Genomic DNA, 18,216 nt, shown 5'->3' on the forward strand with positions numbered 1-18,216 from the left:
GAATTTCCCTTGTGGCTGAATGAGTGGGTGATCCTCACTGGAGCTCTGCCAATGAAAAAGGAAGGCAGCAAACCTATACAGGACACTGGGGCTGGAAGGGTTGTTTTGAGCTGTAGCAAGGGGAAACTGTACACTAGAAAACCAAAGGGCAAACACTTGCCTGGTACAAAGTGGAGGGGGCTGGTATCTCTTTAGGTTATGAATAAAAGGGATAATTTCAGCAACTGCAGCTTCTCCCACCAGTACCATACACAAACAGTGATGCCCCTCTCAGTGTCAAGATGCACCCACCCACCATCTGTGGCAACATCTCAGAGGGGTATTATTGCTACTAAAGAAAACAGGTAAAGAGGAGGATGGACCTTAATTCTCCCCATATCACTCCTCACTCTCCTCTTTCCAGGCGACCAGCATGCTTGCTACAGTGGTGTTTTTAAGATTGCCAGTAGAATTTGAAAAGTGGAAAATCCTACTTTTTTCATTGCTCATTACTGGAACACAGATGTTCTGCATGTGATTGCGTGGAGGGAAGCCGTTTGGGGGAACATGAGGCAAGGAACAGAAACCTAAAGAAGCAGCTTGATGCACAGTGTAAGAACTGTGCACATCAAGTACACTTCCTTTGTTACACTCCCATGTGAATCGTTTACAAAGTTTGCTGCAGCACATATTTCACATCACTGCTTGTGCAATCAAACTCTAATCCAGGACGTCAGTCTAATTTTAAATGTCCTGACAGTCCTTTCTTTGGAAGTCTGTGCTGTGTAGCTATTTAAATGTGTATGTACAAAATCCAGTTTGTAATCCCTCTTTGCCAACTCAACTTGTTCATACTGCCCTGCATTTCAGGCTCTCTCTCTTTCTCTCTCTGTGTGTGTTGTGATATGAGAGAGATCACATCTCAGACGGCCTCCAGGAACAGAACACAAACACAAGGGACACATGCACAAACAATACTGTGTGTAATCTAGTTCTCCGAGTTATGTTAAGTGGTGTGAGCCTGCCTGGCCTCTCTTCCCCTCACAGCCGGCCGTTGCTTCTAGGATTTCAATTCCAAACATGGTATCCGTTTGGGGTCTCTCCTCTTCCCGCTGCCCAGTGCTATACATTCCAAATTAAACACAAGTACCCTCTGCTTCCGTCTCTTCCCCGCCCCTTTTGCCCTCCCAGCTGCTCTTTCCCTGTGTCTATTTTCACTTCTTACAGGGCTGGAGAGTGAGCAAGTCACAGATACTCTTTCCAGCTCTGTTTTTCCAAAGCGTTCTCAAACTCAAAGGCCGCTACCTTTTCGGGACTGAATTTCTGGGGTTCTCTCTACAGGTGGCTGCAGGGTCACAGAGCCCAGCAGGAGCACACAGAAAGTCATTTGCTCCTATGCTCTCTGGGAAGGGATTGCATTCTGCGCAAACGCTTTCATAGTTTCAAAAATGTGCCTCTAATATCCCAACAGAGGGGGAGCAGCTCTCTAACTCCAGTTCAAGAAATTGGCGTCACTTGTGTGTTTCAATATAATTTTCAAGGCAAACAGGTGTGGAAGTTAGGAGGCAAGAAAATGAGTCCCAACAGCACCCTTTTGGACCGGATCATTTTCCATCCTACTTTGTGTGAGGATTGGAAACTCAGTACAGAGGGAGCAGCCTATCACCTTGCTGGTTGCATCCTCCTCCTAGGATACATGGGAGGAAGTGGAACCTTTGGCTGCCTCTACATATTTAGCTTCTTGGCCATTGGCTTCCTCTGCTTTGCTCTTTGGGGCTGGCTAGATGCTTGTGGACTAGACATCTTCACTTGGAACATGCTTTTAGTTGTCATCTGCTTGCTGCAATTAGCTCACCTAGCTTACCAGTTCCGAAAGGACACCGTTTCTGAAGAATTTGACCAGCTCTACAAACAAGTTTGCCAGCCTCTGCAAGTACCTCTTAAGATCTACAAAGAAATTGTCAAATGTTGTGAAGAACAGGTTCTGCCGCTGACCAAAGACCAAACCTATGCTGTGGAAGGCAAGACGTCCATTGATCATCTGTCATTCTTGCTGTCAGGCAGGTAGGTCTTACCTCCTCCTGACAATATTTATTTAAAGCATTCCTGCTTTGTTCCTTCACTTAAAAGACTCCTTGAGCAGCTGATAGAAAAATCAATCAGTGGGGGAACCATTACCATAGAAAAAGTGTATGCACATGGTGGGGGAGTTATGTCTCACTGGCTTTCTTGTTATTTTGACAAGACAAGTGAGTCTTGACAGTGACAAGTGAGTCTACAGCTGCTGTGAGTGGGTTTGGGTTCTGCTCAGCTTGAATATACTTTTTATGGCTTTGGCCTCATTAGCGGTATATTGACGAACATACAGAGAGCATCAAAGTTGCATGCTAAACTTTGTAGGCTTCACTACGGAAGAGGACTGTTGTAAAATAAGTTCACCTCCTCTTGAGAACCAGACCGGAAAGACCAACTGTCCTCTTCCATAGTGAAGCCTACAAACGAAAGTTAAGCATGAAACTTAAGACTGCAACTTTGACTGTATTGATTGTATGAGTCAGTCTGGAGGTGGGAACTTTTATGACAGAATGGTTCCTCATGAAAAAAAAAAAATCCTTCACAAAAAAACCATAGCAAGTGGAGGCTCGGACTCTTCTCTCTAATGTCTCTGTGGGAAGACTTTCTAATATTCAGTTGTATGAGTCTGTACTTGCAGTCTGAAGTGGTACAGCCCAAGAAAACATGGATCTGGAATTCTTTGGGGCAGGGAGTTATTATTATTATTATCTTGCATATCACTTTAGCTGGACTTGGCGTTAACTACTAGTCGGGCCCCACCCAGGGGCCTAGGACATTGTAATTTTATTATTATTATTATTACTACTACTACTACTACTACTACTACTACTACAGTACTTATATACCACTTTCTGACAAAAAGTTCACAAAGTGGTTTAGTAGCTGGGGGGGTTTAGGGGAAAAGCAGTAAGCAGGAGAAGACTTCAGTAACTGCCCTCCCCACTGCTTCTCTTCTGGAAGCTGTCTGTCCTGAGAACACTTTGCAGGGGAGAAGTGGCTGTCAAGCTGCACTGCAGCTGGCTGTAGCGTGGCAGATACTTGGAGCCTCAGAGCTTTGAGAAATCGCTAGTGTCCTATGGGAGCAGGGTGATAGTTCTGTAGTCGTAGAAAACAACCCATTTTCAGGCAGTTGAGAATGCTGGCAAATAGTGAGGCTTTTTCAAAAGAGGTTTCGAAAAGACAAGCTGTAAAGATGGGAACTGGGTTGAGGTAGGGCTGGGGTGTCCAAAGTTTTTGGCAGGAGGGCCACATTGTCTCTCTGACACTGTGTCGGGGGCCGGGGGGGAGGAGAATTAATTTACATTTAAAATTTGAATAAATTTACATATGTTTACATAAATGAATATATTAAAGATGAACTTATATGAATGAATGAAGGTCTTGCAGTAGCTCAAGGCCTATAAAAGGCCTTGCACAAAACAAGGCTGGCCTTTCCTTTGCTGCGCTACTGCATCACAGACATGAAACAACTAGCAGTGGAGGGAGCCCTCAGCCCACAGCTAACGTGAGAGGTCAAAGAGTCGCCCTCACTGAGACAGCAGTTGCGTCAGGCCAGTGCGGGCTCCAACAAAGCTCCAGAGGGCCAGAGGCTCATTAGAGACTGGGGGCTCCCTGAGGGCCGCATTGAGAGGCCTCGAGGGCCGGGGTTTGGGCACCCCTGAGATAGGGTATTTGTTAAGCAACCCCTTATGACAATGGCAACTTTGTGCCCGATCCTATCCAACTTTCCAGTACTGATGCAGCTGAGCCAACAGGGCTTTGAATCCTGTACTGGGCGGGGGGGGGGGGCAGACACAAAGTCCTCCTCAAGGTAAGGGGAAAGTTTTTCCCTTCCCGTGAGACTGCACTGTGGTTGCATTGGGGTGGTAAAGCTGGATAGGAGTGGGCCCTTGGTGAAGTAAATATTTACTGTATTTTGCTCTGAAAATTGTTCTGTGAACTTTTTTTTGCTAAAAAGTGGTATATGAATCTTATTAACAACAACAACAATTTTTGGACAAAACAAACCAGTCAATAACATCTACCTGACTGTGCAAAAATCTCATCATCATCATCATCATCATCATCATCATCATGTTAGTTAGTGCACAATCCCAACCAGGTCTACTCAGAAGTCCTATTTTGTTCAATGGGGCTTACTCTCAGGTAATGGGAGAGTAATGGGACTTACTCTCAGGAAAGTTTGGTTAGGATTGCAGCCTTAGGGCCCAATCCTATCCAGTTTTTCAGCACCTTGGCAGCTGCAATGCAGCCCCAAGGTAAGGGAACAAATGTTCCCATACCTTGAGGAGGCCCCCAAGACTGCCTCCCCAACACAAGAAGCAGTGCAGATCCCACAGGCACATCAGCACCGGCACAGGAAAATTTGATAGAATTGGGTCCTAGAGCCCAATTCTGTCACACATTTGTGGGGCTCACCACCAGGCTCCCGCCGGAGCTAGCCCAGCGCCGGCCGGAGCTGGGCTAGCGCACGGTGGTCACCTGGGTTCTGTGGCTCGATGGACTACCGGGCTGCGGAACAGGAGGTGGGGGTGTGGCGGAGGTGTGGGGGAGGTGTTCCAGCGCCTTTACTTTAGCGCTGACCCATTGTGGGGCTGCTTCCCTTACTCAGGGGAAGGGGAAGAATGTCCCCTTCTCCTGAGGTGCCTCCCACGGTAGCGTGGGAGGCGCAGGATCCGGCAGCAGCCCTCCACGGAGCCACCGAGCCTGGGCACTGCAGGCAGCTCAGGATTGGGCTGTTAGTTAGTTAGTTAGTTAGTTAGTTAGTTAGTTAGTTAGTTAGTTAGTTAGTTAGTTAGTTACAAGTGGCTCTTTTTTTAACATGGGACAGACAAGACCTCAAGGTGCTCAGAGAAAGGTTTCTTGTGCTAATGTGTTTCAAGCCAACTCTTTATCTTTCTGTTGAGTCTGGTTCTTTCAAAAGACAGCCAGAAATATCTTGCGTACAATCCCAGAGTAAATGGGTATTTCTCTGCTATCCACGCTCTGGCAACCTCCAGATTCGATTGTTGTACTGTATGTAAGGCTACCTTCAAAGATTGCTGGGAAACTGCAGTTAGTGCAAAATAGCAGCTGCTAAACTCTTGGACCAGATGCTGGGAATATACCTCACCAACGTTTGAACAGCTGCATTAGCTTTCAGTCTGCTTCTGAGCAGAATTAAATGTGCTGGTGCTTATCTTTCAAAGCCCTGCATGACTTATCAGAGGGCCCCAACAATCTAATATGAGGAGTGGAGCAACTGGGGAGAAGGTCCTCTCAGTTGGAGCAGCCCGTCTCCAGAACACTCTCCTCAGGGAGGCTTGCTTTCCAGCAGTCACTTCTCTGCTTTTGTGGAACAGAGGTTTTTCCACATGGCTCCCCATAAAGCAAAGGAAAATTTGCACATTCTTCCTAAATGGCCAGGGAGAATAGATGTGCAGCATTTGTCCTGAACGGCTGGCATATTCACTGCATGTGATCTGTGTGTGCGTTCTCTTTTAGACCATCTCTTCTAAGTGGCCATGTTTGTCAGGCGATTTCTAGTCATAATTTGGCACAGGTAACTGGAGACCAACTTATAGCTATGGCCGTGGCCAGCTGGTTACCCCAACCATTTGTCGAAAGCACAGGTTGCTGTATTGCATGCCCGGTTCACTTGCAAATCTTTCCAAAATGTGATTGGTGGCGGTGCATTGAATGGGTGTCTGCACTCAAGATGATTGGTTCAGACTGGGCCGGCCTAGCCATGAGGCTGACTGAAGTGCCAGCTTCAGGTGGCGACGTGGAGGGAGCGGCAAACACAAGAGGTGCCCTGTCCATCCTCCACATCAGCCCACCCCGCACCATGCTACTTCAATGGGCTCTCCAATCTTCTTGCTTGTTAAGGATGGGCAGGAGGGGGATCAGGGTAGTGGCAGCCCACTTTTTCATCCAGCACTGCCCCTTTCCTCTTACTGGGGACGACTTACCCATTAGGGACAGTAGGCATAGTGTGCATACAGACATGCAAACATGCATGCCACACTCAAAGGTGTGCCGCAACACAACACATGCAAACAAATGCCAGGACATGCAAAACATATCAACAACATTCTACACACAAAAGTACCACCCAGCATGCAGCAGCAGACTGATCCAGACCAGTAATATGTCCGCCCCCCCCCGCCATAGCCAGAGCTGACTTATCCATTGCAGGCATAGTACCTAGGGATCCACAAAAATGTTTTAATTTCTTTTAAAATCAGAAGAAAAAATATGAACATATAGGATCCAAGAAAATGCTTTGATTTTTTTTCTCCAGAAAAAGACAAAACTTTTAGGGCCCACAGAAATCTATTAAATTTGGCCTCAAACAGAAATTAAATATCCAAGTATTTAAAGTTATCCGTATATCAACAATAATTTTTAATATTTAAAAAAAATATTAATTTTTAATATTGATATTATTATGTTGGGAGGGGCCCACAAAGGCAAAAGTACCCAGAACCCACAAAGGTCACAATGCAGCCCTGCTTCATAATACAGCATTTTGTCACTGCTGCCCCTCTCTTGCTTTGACAATTCTTTTTGTTTCAAGGGAGGCAACAAGGACAGCAATGACAGTGATGACTCAAGGGGAAGCTGGGGATTGTAGCATCCCAGCCCTCCTTGCCTTGCCCTCCTTGTCGGTGATGGGACCATTGCATCCTGGACAACTGTGTCCTGGCCAAATCATCCAGGTCATTGGGGTCCCTGAACATTTGCGCCCATTTTTTTTTTTTGGTGTCCCAGACATTTGTGTCCCCATATATGTATATTTATATTAGATGTACTTTATAATTTTTAAAATGCAAAGGTAGGCTTAGGGCTGGGAGAAGAGGCTTAGCATATATAGCATGGGGTTTGTTCCCTAGTTATAGTTAGTTTGTCGCCCATGTATAGTGCGACGCAAAGAACCAGAATGTAAAAAAAAAAAAATCAGACGTGAATGTCCAGGGATGCCAATGACCAGAACACATTTGACCAGAACACAATTGACCAGGATGCAAATACTCTCATACTCTCCTTGTCTACCTGACTGGTTATATTAAGTAGGTGGGCAGGAGAGGAGGAGGAGACAGTGGCAGCAACAGAGGTGGTGGTGCACATCTGATAATGTACATGAGGTAGGTTTTGTTTTTTTTAATGTAAGAGGAGGAGGGTATAATGAGGTAGCAGGGGCTGGATCTGTCTCAGCTCAGGCAACAGATCCACTTGGATCGCTCCTGGGTACAGATGACTGATTGCGATCATTACAAAGTGGAGTGAGGAAGGGACTCCCAGCATCTTCACACACAGAGCGACATGCCCCTGACAAGGGGAGGTGAGATATGGGAGGGAGCTGCATCCCAGTGGCAAAGTGTGCTATTACTGCCTTTCAGCAGTCACACTTAGAGCAGCTGGCACTTTGTGCGGTATGCTGGTTGGTATGTGAGCAAACTCAGCAGCAGCATTAGGCGGGGGGGTAGTGCCATCCCTTCCTGTTCTCTAGGCTCATCTGCCTGTCTACTTCTCTGCCTGTTTCTTCCATGTTTAGGTCACATCAGTTGTGGTGACAACTGCTCCCACGGCATTGTTTAAAAAATGCCAACATTTACCAGGTGTGTCACCGTCTACAGCTGCTGTATCTCTCATACCTCTCATTCCGCTTTTATTCGCTATACTTCTATTTGTATTTTATAGTTTTTTATGTATGGTATATCTTTTATGTATTTTAATTGCTGTTAACCGCCTTGGATGTCCTCCAGGGAGAAAGACGGGTTACAACTTGAATGAATGAATGAAATTAAATACCAGGAAAAAATGTTCATACTAGATTAGTAGTGGTGCTGTCTGCATGGGCTGCCTGCTCTAACACAAATATGTCCATCATCAGATAACCTTCTCTGGCTTCCCCCTGCAAACAGGGGTTAGACAGGTAGCCAGTGGGGAAGGGTCTTTAATGTGACCCTGCCATGTTCTCCCCAGAGCTACTCATTTCGCTCCCCGGTTTTATGAGTTTGAGCAGTCGGCACCAGGATAAAAGTTTTATTAACCCCACATTTTAATATTTAGTAAATGTGATTACTATGCTTTAGGTTATATCTGTTTTGCTGCTTTAGAACTATATGTGCTATTTCGTGGATACATATTTGCAACAGTTTTTAAAAAGTGTTATTATTTTATTTATTTCACATTTTTACACCACCCTTCCTAGAAGGAGCTCAGGATGATGTAAATGGTTCCATCTTTCCTCTTGTCCTCACAACAAACCTGTGAGGTAGATGAGGCTGAAAGAGAGTGACTGTCCCATGATCACCCTGGAAGCTTCATGGGTGAGTGAGGATTTGAACTTGGATCTTCCAGGGATGCTTAACTCCCAAACCACTACACCATCGTGGCTCTTACTTTTTACTTAGTTCTTTTTATTGTTACTTAGATAATACAATTTGTCTTGAAAAAAGATTAATTAGAAGGCAGGATATAATATTTTAAAATAATTAAAATCTGCTTAAAGTTTGTCTTTTTCATCCTGCTATAGGGTTAGAGTAAGCCAAGATGGACAATTTCTCCATTATATCTTCCCATATCAGTTCCTGGATTCCCCAGAGTGGGAATCACTGAGGCCTTCTGAAGAGGGAACATTTCAGGTAACCTTGCAAAACCTAACTGCCTGACAGTTTTGTGCACCTTTTCTTTATTTATTTTCCTGCTTAGAAACATATAACAGAGACTGGAATCTAAAGAATCACTCAAGCCATCCCATGTGGCCAAGAGGCCTCTGTGCTTGTGCTTATTGAACAATAACTCAACTCTTTTCATATAGTGTTTCTGTCCTCCAAATCTCTTCCCCCAGGTACTTCTGTCCCCATGGGATTCCAGCCACATGTTTGCACATATCATGAGTTTGGTCTGAAACTGACTCTCAGCTACTGTTCAGCAGACACAATATCAACCTGGAGAGGGCAGGAAGTCTTTTATATGCTTCTGGGTCTATACTTGACACATATCATCTGTCTTTCTGTTTCATAGTATACAAAACAACACCATTGGTAGCTAAAGAGTAAATGGATGCCATGTGGACATTAGAATTCAAAACACAAGGAAAACACAATAGTTGTTTTTTTTTTTTTAACTGAAATACAAGGATTTGTATTACCCTAAGTATAATAATGATCACCCCAGTCTTTTTTGGATTTTAAGTCTTACCTGGAGCTTGGGTAAGCAACAAGTTACTCTTGTTTGATGTTTGTGTTTTCTTTCTTTTGTTCCCTTCTTTTGTGATTTTGAAAAAATCAGTAAAGGGAAATAATAATAATAATAATAATAATAATAATAATAATAGTAGTAGTAGTAGTAGTAGTAGTAGTAGTAGTAGTAGTAATAAAATCATTACTAGACTGACAAATATGATAGAGGCTTTTCCCAAATCATGTTTGTTCCTTTGACCACTCTCTCAGCAACTTAGCTGCCTGCTCCCTCTTTTTCTTATGTCTCTGGCAGCCACATCCTGCCAGGCTCTGTTGTAATTGCTCTTGCAATGCCTTGGTTGGACTACAGGGCTTCAATTATTTATTTATTTATTTATTTATACATATCACCTCCTTCCTCCAAGGAGCTCAGGGTACATGGTAGATGGATAGAGGGTACATGGATCGTCCTCACAACAACCCTGTGAGGTAGATGAGACTGAAAGAGATGACTGGTCCAAGGCTGAGCAGGGATTTAAATCTGTGTCTTCCAGGTCTAACTCCTGATCCACTACACCATCCTGGCTCTCATCTTTAGTATGGAAGCAACCTTGGATAGTATCACTTTGGGTGCAATCCTAGCCCCTTATGTCAGTGCTTCCCAGCACTGGCATAGCGGTTGGTGCCAATGGGACATGTGCTGCATCCTGCAGTTGGGTGTCACTCACAGAGGCCTCCTCAAAGTAAGGGAATGTTTGTTCCCTTACCTCAGAGCTGCATTGCCCTTAGGTCAGTGCTGGAAAGCGCTGACATAAGGAGTTAGGATTGCGTCCTTTGTCATTTTGGAGACAATTCCTGATGAGTGAGGAAAATAATTGCAAAGTTGATGTCAGGGTTCCATCTCCTTTCCTGTAAGGCTTACATCAGATGGATGTACTAGTAATTTTAACATCATTGGATAGCATCACACTTTGAAAGACTGGGCTGTATCAGAAAGTACAATACATGTGTAGCACCATCCTCGTATGCCTTTGTTTTCTCAGAAGTAAGTTTCACTGGACTCAGTGGGGCTTACTCTCAAGAATGCCAAATCAGAATTTGAAATAGGAGAGACCCTGCAAGAATTTGTTGTATGGAGCACAGTCTGTGACAAATTGTCACGTTTGCAGGAAGTTTGAAAATAGAACACAGAGTTGCAGGCCATCGTTTGGACAAGTGGAAAGCATTTATTCCTGCAGGGAGTGTTAAGCAGTTATCTCTGATGCCAACACCTTCATAGAACACATCCTTTCAGGAACGACAGAGTTACAAGAGATAAAGGGAACGTAAGGAATGCAGATATACAGTGCACTGTTTTAGGAAGAAAGGCTATGACAGAGTTGGAACTGGTCCAAGATTAGAGTCTCAGCCAGCTTCACAGTTAAAGATGCCAGTGATGGTTCTGTGTCCAAATTCAGTTCAAATTCAAACTTTTGCAGAGACCCCACTAATTTTTGAAAGTTTCTATGTTGTTTTCTTCTCACACTGCCTCTGGATCAGGTTCAAACTAGATATGTGACAGACTGGTCACATTTATCTTTTCCCTATTAAAAAAAAAAAACAACCTTAGAAAGTTTCAACACTGAATGGTGGTATGGTGTATGTGTGAGTCCCTGGGGCATTTGGTGGGCCGCTGTGAGATACAGGAAGCTGAACTAGATGGGCCTATGGCCTGATCCAGTGGGGCTGTTCTTATGTTCTTATGAGTCCTTAACCCTCCCCACCCCCTTTTTTTTTGCCACTCAAGGTTATTCTCTTCTCAAATGCATTTTCTCCATGCAGAGGAAAAGATATCAATTTTTTCCCCTGCAGGGAGAAAAATAATTGGGAGAGGGATTTGAGTATGACAGCCTACTGAGGGTTAAATAATTCTTCATTGTACCCTCACCATTTTTCCACTCAGAATCACAGCTAAGGGCCCAATCCTATTCTCACCAGCATTTAGCACTGGGATCCACTTTTTAGAATGACAGTCTGTCCAAGACCCACCAGAAGTGATGTCATGGTAGAAGTGACATCATCAGGAAAATTAAAATAAATAAATATAAATAACTAAAGTAAAACAAATAATTAAATAAGCAGAAGCCAGCCCTGTTCCACAAAGTGAATTTCCTCTGAAGCCTGCCTGCAATAACACCCCCCCCCCCAAAAAAAAAACCAGCAAGGTTTTCAGCCCTACCCAGTGCCCAGTTCAATTTAAGAACTTCTGTTTAAACCAGATCACTGTCAGGGTCCACCTGGCTTTGCAAGTCTCAAAAAGGTTCACCTTATCAGCTGAAGCCTCTGTTTTGATTCTTTTTTAGTGGAGGGGGGGGGAAGGCTGCCTTCTGGAGCATTTGTTGAGCTCCAGTTCCATCAGATCAGGACCATTCCGGTGGCTTCACATTCCCCTTTGCCTGGCCTGACCACCAGCCAAGGCACGTTTGCTTACTCTGAGTAAACTCAACCATGAGGCTTAGTTTCACTTTCCATAGGGCGAAATATATTCATCTACTTGGAGGGAGGGACTTCCTTCTCAGGTGTTTTTGGGGGCTGCATTTATTGGATCAGGACCAATCTGGTGTTGTTGGATTCCTCTCAGCCTGCCCTTTCCAACGGACTAAGGCAAGTTTGCCTACTCGTGAGTAAACGCGCAATATGGCTCACTTTCACTTTCCATAGGGATCCATGCATTTTTTGCTCTCCAGTTTTTTGGCCATAGCTTTTGATAGAAAGGAGATATTTCACTTTAGTTTGTTGCATTGCATTCCACTCAAAATTCTGCATCCAACAGTATATAATATATTGAGGTTACTCCTAACCACCGTGATTTTAGCTTGTCACCCCCCCAGTGTGCGTCACCCCCCTGTGCGCGTCATCCCCCCCGTGCACGTCATCTGGTGTGGCCCGCACCCCCTGCACCCCCTAGCGACACCACTGCATGAGAAGACTTCCAGTAGCCTCCCTGGTCCTGCTGGCTATAGCAGTAGCCATTTTGGTGCCGCTGTAACCAGCAGTTCCAGGGAGGATAGGACTGGACTGTAAATCTGATTTTGATTCAAGAAAAAAAACACAAGGGAAGTATATACATGATTGTCACATGTCTTGTTTGGCCAAGAGTGTGAACAGATTGAGATTTCACAGGTTACTGGTTCCATCAGACAACTACTTGTATATTTATCAAACTTTGCGCCCAGACTGATCCAACTTTCCAGTAAGGATGGAGCTGTGCCAGCTGGACACCCTGAAGTGGGAGGGCAATCACGGAGGCCTCCTCAGGGAAAAGGAACATTTGTTTCTTTACCTCAGAGCTGTGTTGCAGCTACATTTGTGCTAGAGTCTTGCATAGCATTGGGCCCTTGTTTCATGTTTCAAGAAAGCCCCTCTTTGCTGCTGTAAACAGGGAAAGATTGCTTATTGGGTTTGACATTTATAACAACACTTAATTTTAGTTTGATCTTGGTTTCGGTGTAATTGGAATCAATTTATACAAATTACCATGCTGTCTAATAGGCTAGGAACTGCTGCTTGGAAAAACCGGATTGCTGTCCCCTGGAGCCTGTCAGGCTTAGCTCAGATAAGTTCTCATATTCTGGGTCCTGTGTGTAATAAGGCCAAAGCAGCTGCTTGCAGCCAGCAGCATTAAATATCCAGCCCAAGGACATGCCGTGTCACTCGTCCATGTTCTACTTCCCAAATAACCATTCCTTGGTCCTTGGCCAAAGAGACCTGGACACAGGGAGGCCCCTTGCATGTCTTGGCCCAGCTCTTGCAATACCCACATGCCAGCGGCTCATTTACTCACTCCAGTTTGTGAAATGTCATCTATTTACTAGCCAGATTGTACTCACTGAGAAAAGAAAACCACATCTCTTGGGTCAGGCTTTAAAATCTTCCAGAATTTTCTGCAATGATCTCCAGTTTTCAATCTTACAGACTATATTGTTTTGCATGTCCTACTTCCCTGAGTGATAAGGAGCTGAGGGATAGGGTGACAACTATCCTTTGAATGAGATACCAGTGGAGTCATTTGATGTCTTCATATTAGACCCTTTCAGGCCAAAAGGGCAGGGTATAAATGTTTAAAAAAATAATTTTATTTACAAATGTTCAAGCAGAGCACAGTGAAGACAAATACATATCTATAAAGAAAGTATAGCTTCTAACCATACCCCACATCAGATTCCAAACAGCCATTGTTTCAGCCCCCTAAAACAGCACTCAGGCTTAAAATAATGCCACTTAAAACTCTTTGCTCTCTGTCTGCCCCTCTGATTCCACATTCAAATGGCTAAACTGGCTTTGTCCAAATTGTTTCTTGGGCCATTCCCTATTCCCCTTCCTGAACTTTAGAGTGCCTTTTACAAAAGGTACAGGAAACAGATTTCTCAGGTATCAAGAATGATCACACTTTTGGCCAGCCCTTGACTAACTGCTGAGGCAATTTCAGTGATTTTTTAAATGTATTTTTCAAAGAATTTCTACCCTGCCTTTCTCCCGATAAGAGCAGTCAAGGCGGTTTACAACATTTTAAATTTGCTCTCCTTTCCTTGGCAGGTAACACTTACAGCAGAGACCGACTGCAGTTTCATCACCTGGCAAAGGAAGAAGCTCTACTTGCTCCTGGCAAAGGAGCGCTACATTGCTCGTCTCTTCTCAGTCCTCCTGGGCCATGACATATCAGAGAAGCTGTATGCCGTGAACGAAAAGCTGTTTGCTAAGTTTGGCCTACGATTTGACATCCGTCTGCCCAGCATCTACCATCTCCTGGGACCCACCTCTTCAGACATTGAGGTGGAGAAAGAACCAGGAGGAAGTGAAAAACCTTCAGAACCCTTATGCCATCATTCACCCACCTTTGTCCAGACAGCTCCCATGGCCCCTTGCTCTGTGCCTCATCCTGCCCCTCCCAGGAAAACTCGGCCTGACAGTGACCTGTCTGGTGAGGACTCTACCAGTCTTGTATTGGAAGATTTTGCTGAGATGACAGGGTCTTTTATGGACTATGTGAGCGAAGGGGAATATATGAAGTGAGGGCACTTCTAACATGGGCACACATCACTCTGTGTAAGTAAGTACTCTTTGTGCCTGTGGAAGGCAACACAACAGTGTGTGCTGGGAGGTGGTGACTGATGTGCCCAGCATGAGGTGCGCACCATTCTGCTAGTTTTCCTTGCAGGATGTGAGGGTGCTCAGAGCTCCTACTGCTAGGTATGTGGGATCTGATTTTGGTGACTCGGTCAGGTTACATACCATCACAGAGAGTGCACAAAAATCAGTTGGAAAATGCAGGACAAAATTAGGTCCAGTGAATTTGTTATTTGGAAGTGTCAAGACTTTAAGTGTTGCCATCTGAAGTCGGTTCTGGTGTTTGTAGGAACCTGAAAATTAATCTCTGGTTGTGAGGTGATCTGGCCAGATCAGCCTAACTGCTTGAATGACATATTACAGTCCTTTGTATGTGGTGTCTATTGGATGTTGGAAAACCACCTCCAGGGGGCAGTGTATTGTCCAGGAGGCAGATGATTCCAAGCCTACTTATCTCAGACCAGGGTGTCCAAACTTTTTGGCAGGAGGGCCACATCATCTCTCTGACACTGTGTTGGGTGCCGGGAAAAAAAGAATTAATTTACATTTAGAATTTTAATAAGTTCGAATAAATGAATATATTAGAGATGGAACTTATATGAATGAATGAAAGTCTTGCAATACCTCAAGGCATATTTGCCTTGAACAAAGCAAGGCCGGCCGGCCTTTCCTTTGCTATTGCTGCTGCATCACACGTATGAAACAGCAAGCAGTGGAGGGCGCCCTCATCCCACAGCTCATGCGAGAGGTCAAACAGTCATCCTCATGCTGAGAGCAGTTGTGTTGGGCCAGCACAGGCTCCAGCATGTCTCCAGAGTGCCAGAGGCTCATTGGAGACTGGGGGATTCCAGTGGGCTGGATTGGGAGTCGCTGAGAGCCGCAAGTGGCCCCCGGGCCAGGGTTTGGCCACCGCTGTGTCAGGCCATTATTCATGTTCTCTTTCATTTGTGGGGTTTTATCCCCATCTGGCTTCTCCCCTCCATCTCTCCCCTTCCAATGTGATTTTCAGCTCTCTCCATGAGCTCTGCCAGCTGGTGTGGAGTCCACCATGCCATGAGGTCTCACACACACATGCAAAGGGAATAGTTCTAGGATTCCCTGTTCGAAAGTGTAGGACCTGTCCAGGGATGTACATACTTTTGAATTGTAAGTAAACTATTTTCCTTTGAAACCTCTTTACTGCCTCTGCTCCTATTTTATTGTTAGCAGGAAGCCAACAGGATTGGTGGGGAGCAATTGGACAAAGGTTGTTCCATTATATAATTCTGCTTGATTTACAACCCAGTCCTATCCAGGGCCAGCCCAGAGCATGCAGTGCTGCTGATGGAATGTGTGCTGAATGCTATGGGCTGGCTGGGGACTATATGGTCCAGGAGAGGTAAGTAAAGAAAACTATAGGCTGATTAGTCCGCAATTGGTCACCTCAGGACCTAGGAACATTGCTGGCTAAGGTCTACTGCAAGTAAAACAAACAGTGAAAGAATAAAAGAGGGCATATAAGGACTACATCAAGAACAGTAAAGAAAAAATGTTGGCAGAAGTTTACTAAGATGTAATAGAGAGAATGAACTTGTAGAGAATGAACAATGAGAATTCTTGTAATGAACAAGAGAGGCCTTCAAGCAGCAAACAGTGAAAAATCCATTAGATGCATAATATAATAAACCACTGCATAGCCAATACATCAAGAAAACAGAAGAAAAGGTATACAAGGGCTCCAACTGGAAGTAGCTGCAGACTGAAGAAAGGAACAGAAGGACTGATATTTGCTGCACCAGACCAGACATTACAAACAGATTTTAAAGCAAAAGTGGAAAAGATCCCAAATGATGCCAAGTGTAGGCTTTGCAAAGAAAATGATGAAATGACAGATCACATTGTAAGTGGGTGCAGCAAAATTCCACAGAGTGATTACAAAAGATGCCAGAATAAAGTTGCTGCTATGCTCCTCTGGAACTTGTGCAAGAAATATAGAATAACTTCAGTAAAGACAAGGTGGGAACATGTGCCTGAAAAGGAGATAGGAAATGAACAGGTCAAAATCCTGTGGGACTTCAAAATGCAGACAGATTAAAAAATTGGAACACAACATGCAATATATATACATGTACTGTATAAACAGGTGATGCTTATTAATGTGGCCATTCCAGGAGCTAATCAGATTAAAAGAACCAAGTGGAAAATATTACAAAATATAAAGACATGGACACTGAAATACTGTACAGTGCCTGCTATTGCCATTGGTGCACGAGGCCCAATCCCCAAAGCCCTTAAGAAACATCTGGCCAATATAAATATCGACAGGATAACAGTTGAACAACTGCAATGAGCAACACTACTTGGAACATCAAACTTTATACAGCAATATCTCACTAATTCTTAAACTCTTGGGTAGAGTTTGAATTAGTGAGAACCCAAAACCCCAGTCTAAGCGTTTGGCGGGCTGTGAAACCATTGATAATACTAGCAGTACTAATAAAAATGACCCTCAGGCTACAATCCTATCCACACTTTCCTGGAAGTAAGCCCCATTGACTATAATGGGACACGCATAGTAGACATGCATAGGATTGAGTAGACATGAGGATTCTGAGTAGACATGAGGATTCTGAGTAGACATAAATAGGTTTGGGCGCTCTGTCTCTCATAAACCCTCAATAAACTGACACAGTTAACAAATGGTTTCCCTATAGCCACTTTTTCTTCTTTGTTATTTTTTAAAACGGTTGAGTGATGGTCTACTCCTAGTACCTCAAGACCAATTGCCTGCGAGGGAAGGTGGGCAGATTCCCAGAATCTGACTCTTCAAGGAGCCCAGTTTACCTTTCTCCACAGCCCAATAGTTCTGTAAACCTTTCCAAATGGGGTTATGGTTAGGGAATGAATAATAACCATAAAAACCTATGTCAGGGCTACATAAAGCCAAGAGCTCATGTTTCAAGCCTCTTTTGTCATAGTCCTAGTAACTTTCAAGGTACAAAACTCACCTAAGAATTTTGCACCATAGAGAGGCTCATAATTCATGGGCTGATTTTAAAGGGACAGTTTGATTTGAGCGTTTTGGTCTGTCAGTCTGTGAGAGAAATTGAGACCTTGCAAACTAATAAGAGGAAAATAGTTGTTTGGATTGTGGGTCCCCCAAGTACATTTGTTTTCCCCTGGAAGAACTGGGCACATAGGTACAAACAAACAGCAATCATAAGATAACAATCTGTTTTTCCTTTCTGCAGCTTCTGGAAGTCTCCTGAGGACTGGTCGTCAAGCCCTCACAAAAGGACGAGCCCCTCTGGCTCCTACTCAGACCCCAGAACTATAGAGAACAATAATTGAATCATGAAGTCCTACACACAACTCTATGGTCACTCATGCCTGATCAGAATGGTGCTTGTTGCTTGTGTGTCGACACGCGTGTTACATTGGCACCAGCCTGACACACTTGAAGTACACGCGTGAGACTGAAGTGTGATGGTGGGACACTTCCCACAGCTTGCTGATAGTGGTACCACCTATTTATATGGGTCTGTATTTTTGAACACTTGTCACATGGTCCTGTTATTAGGTGCATTAAACAACTTGAACGGTAAAATGTATAGTTAGTCAATGGAATTTGCCCTCGTCTGAGGGTCTGTAAGTTCTCTCTTGCTACAAAACACAGTGAGAGGAAATAAATCTTCTGTCCTTGCTTTCTGTGTTGGTTGACAAAGATGTACTTGCTAAGCCCTGGCTGACCTGAAATGGTTTGGGCAAGGAGATAACCTATGTAGATATATGGCTCACTCTTCCTGCTGCAGAAGGTTAAGAGCTGAAGGAACCAATCATTCCTACACAGCACAAAGCTGAGGTTTGCTAAGAAATTTATTACAACAAAGAAATAACTGTAGCCATT

General features: G+C 44.2%; 1 protein-coding gene across 4 annotated transcripts; it reads left to right on the top strand.

Moving 5' to 3' along the window:
• Positions 1-1,179: 1,179 nt before the first annotated feature.
• On the top strand, positions 1,180-18,013 carry POPDC2 (popeye domain containing 2). Of its 4 annotated transcripts, none has more exons than XM_066614073.1 (4): positions 1,180-2,043; positions 8,576-8,684; positions 13,800-14,272; positions 17,580-18,013. In XM_066614073.1, the coding sequence occupies exons 1-4, from the start codon at positions 1,553-1,555 to the stop codon at positions 17,644-17,646; spliced, it is 1,140 nt and encodes a 379-aa protein (XP_066470170.1). In that variant the 5' UTR covers positions 1,180-1,552; the 3' UTR covers positions 17,647-18,013. The 4 variants fall into 4 exon arrangements, with proteins under 4 accessions (XP_066470170.1, XP_066470167.1, XP_066470166.1 ...); XM_066614070.1 differs by having other exon boundaries at positions 13,800-14,184; positions 17,561-18,013; XM_066614069.1 differs by having other exon boundaries at positions 13,800-14,309; positions 17,561-17,651.
• Positions 18,014-18,216: the final 203 nt, after the last annotated feature.

Source organism: Tiliqua scincoides, chromosome 2 (genome assembly GCF_035046505.1).
Source record: "Tiliqua scincoides isolate rTilSci1 chromosome 2, rTilSci1.hap2, whole genome shotgun sequence".
Classification (NCBI taxonomy): domain Eukaryota; kingdom Metazoa; phylum Chordata; class Lepidosauria; order Squamata; family Scincidae; genus Tiliqua; species Tiliqua scincoides.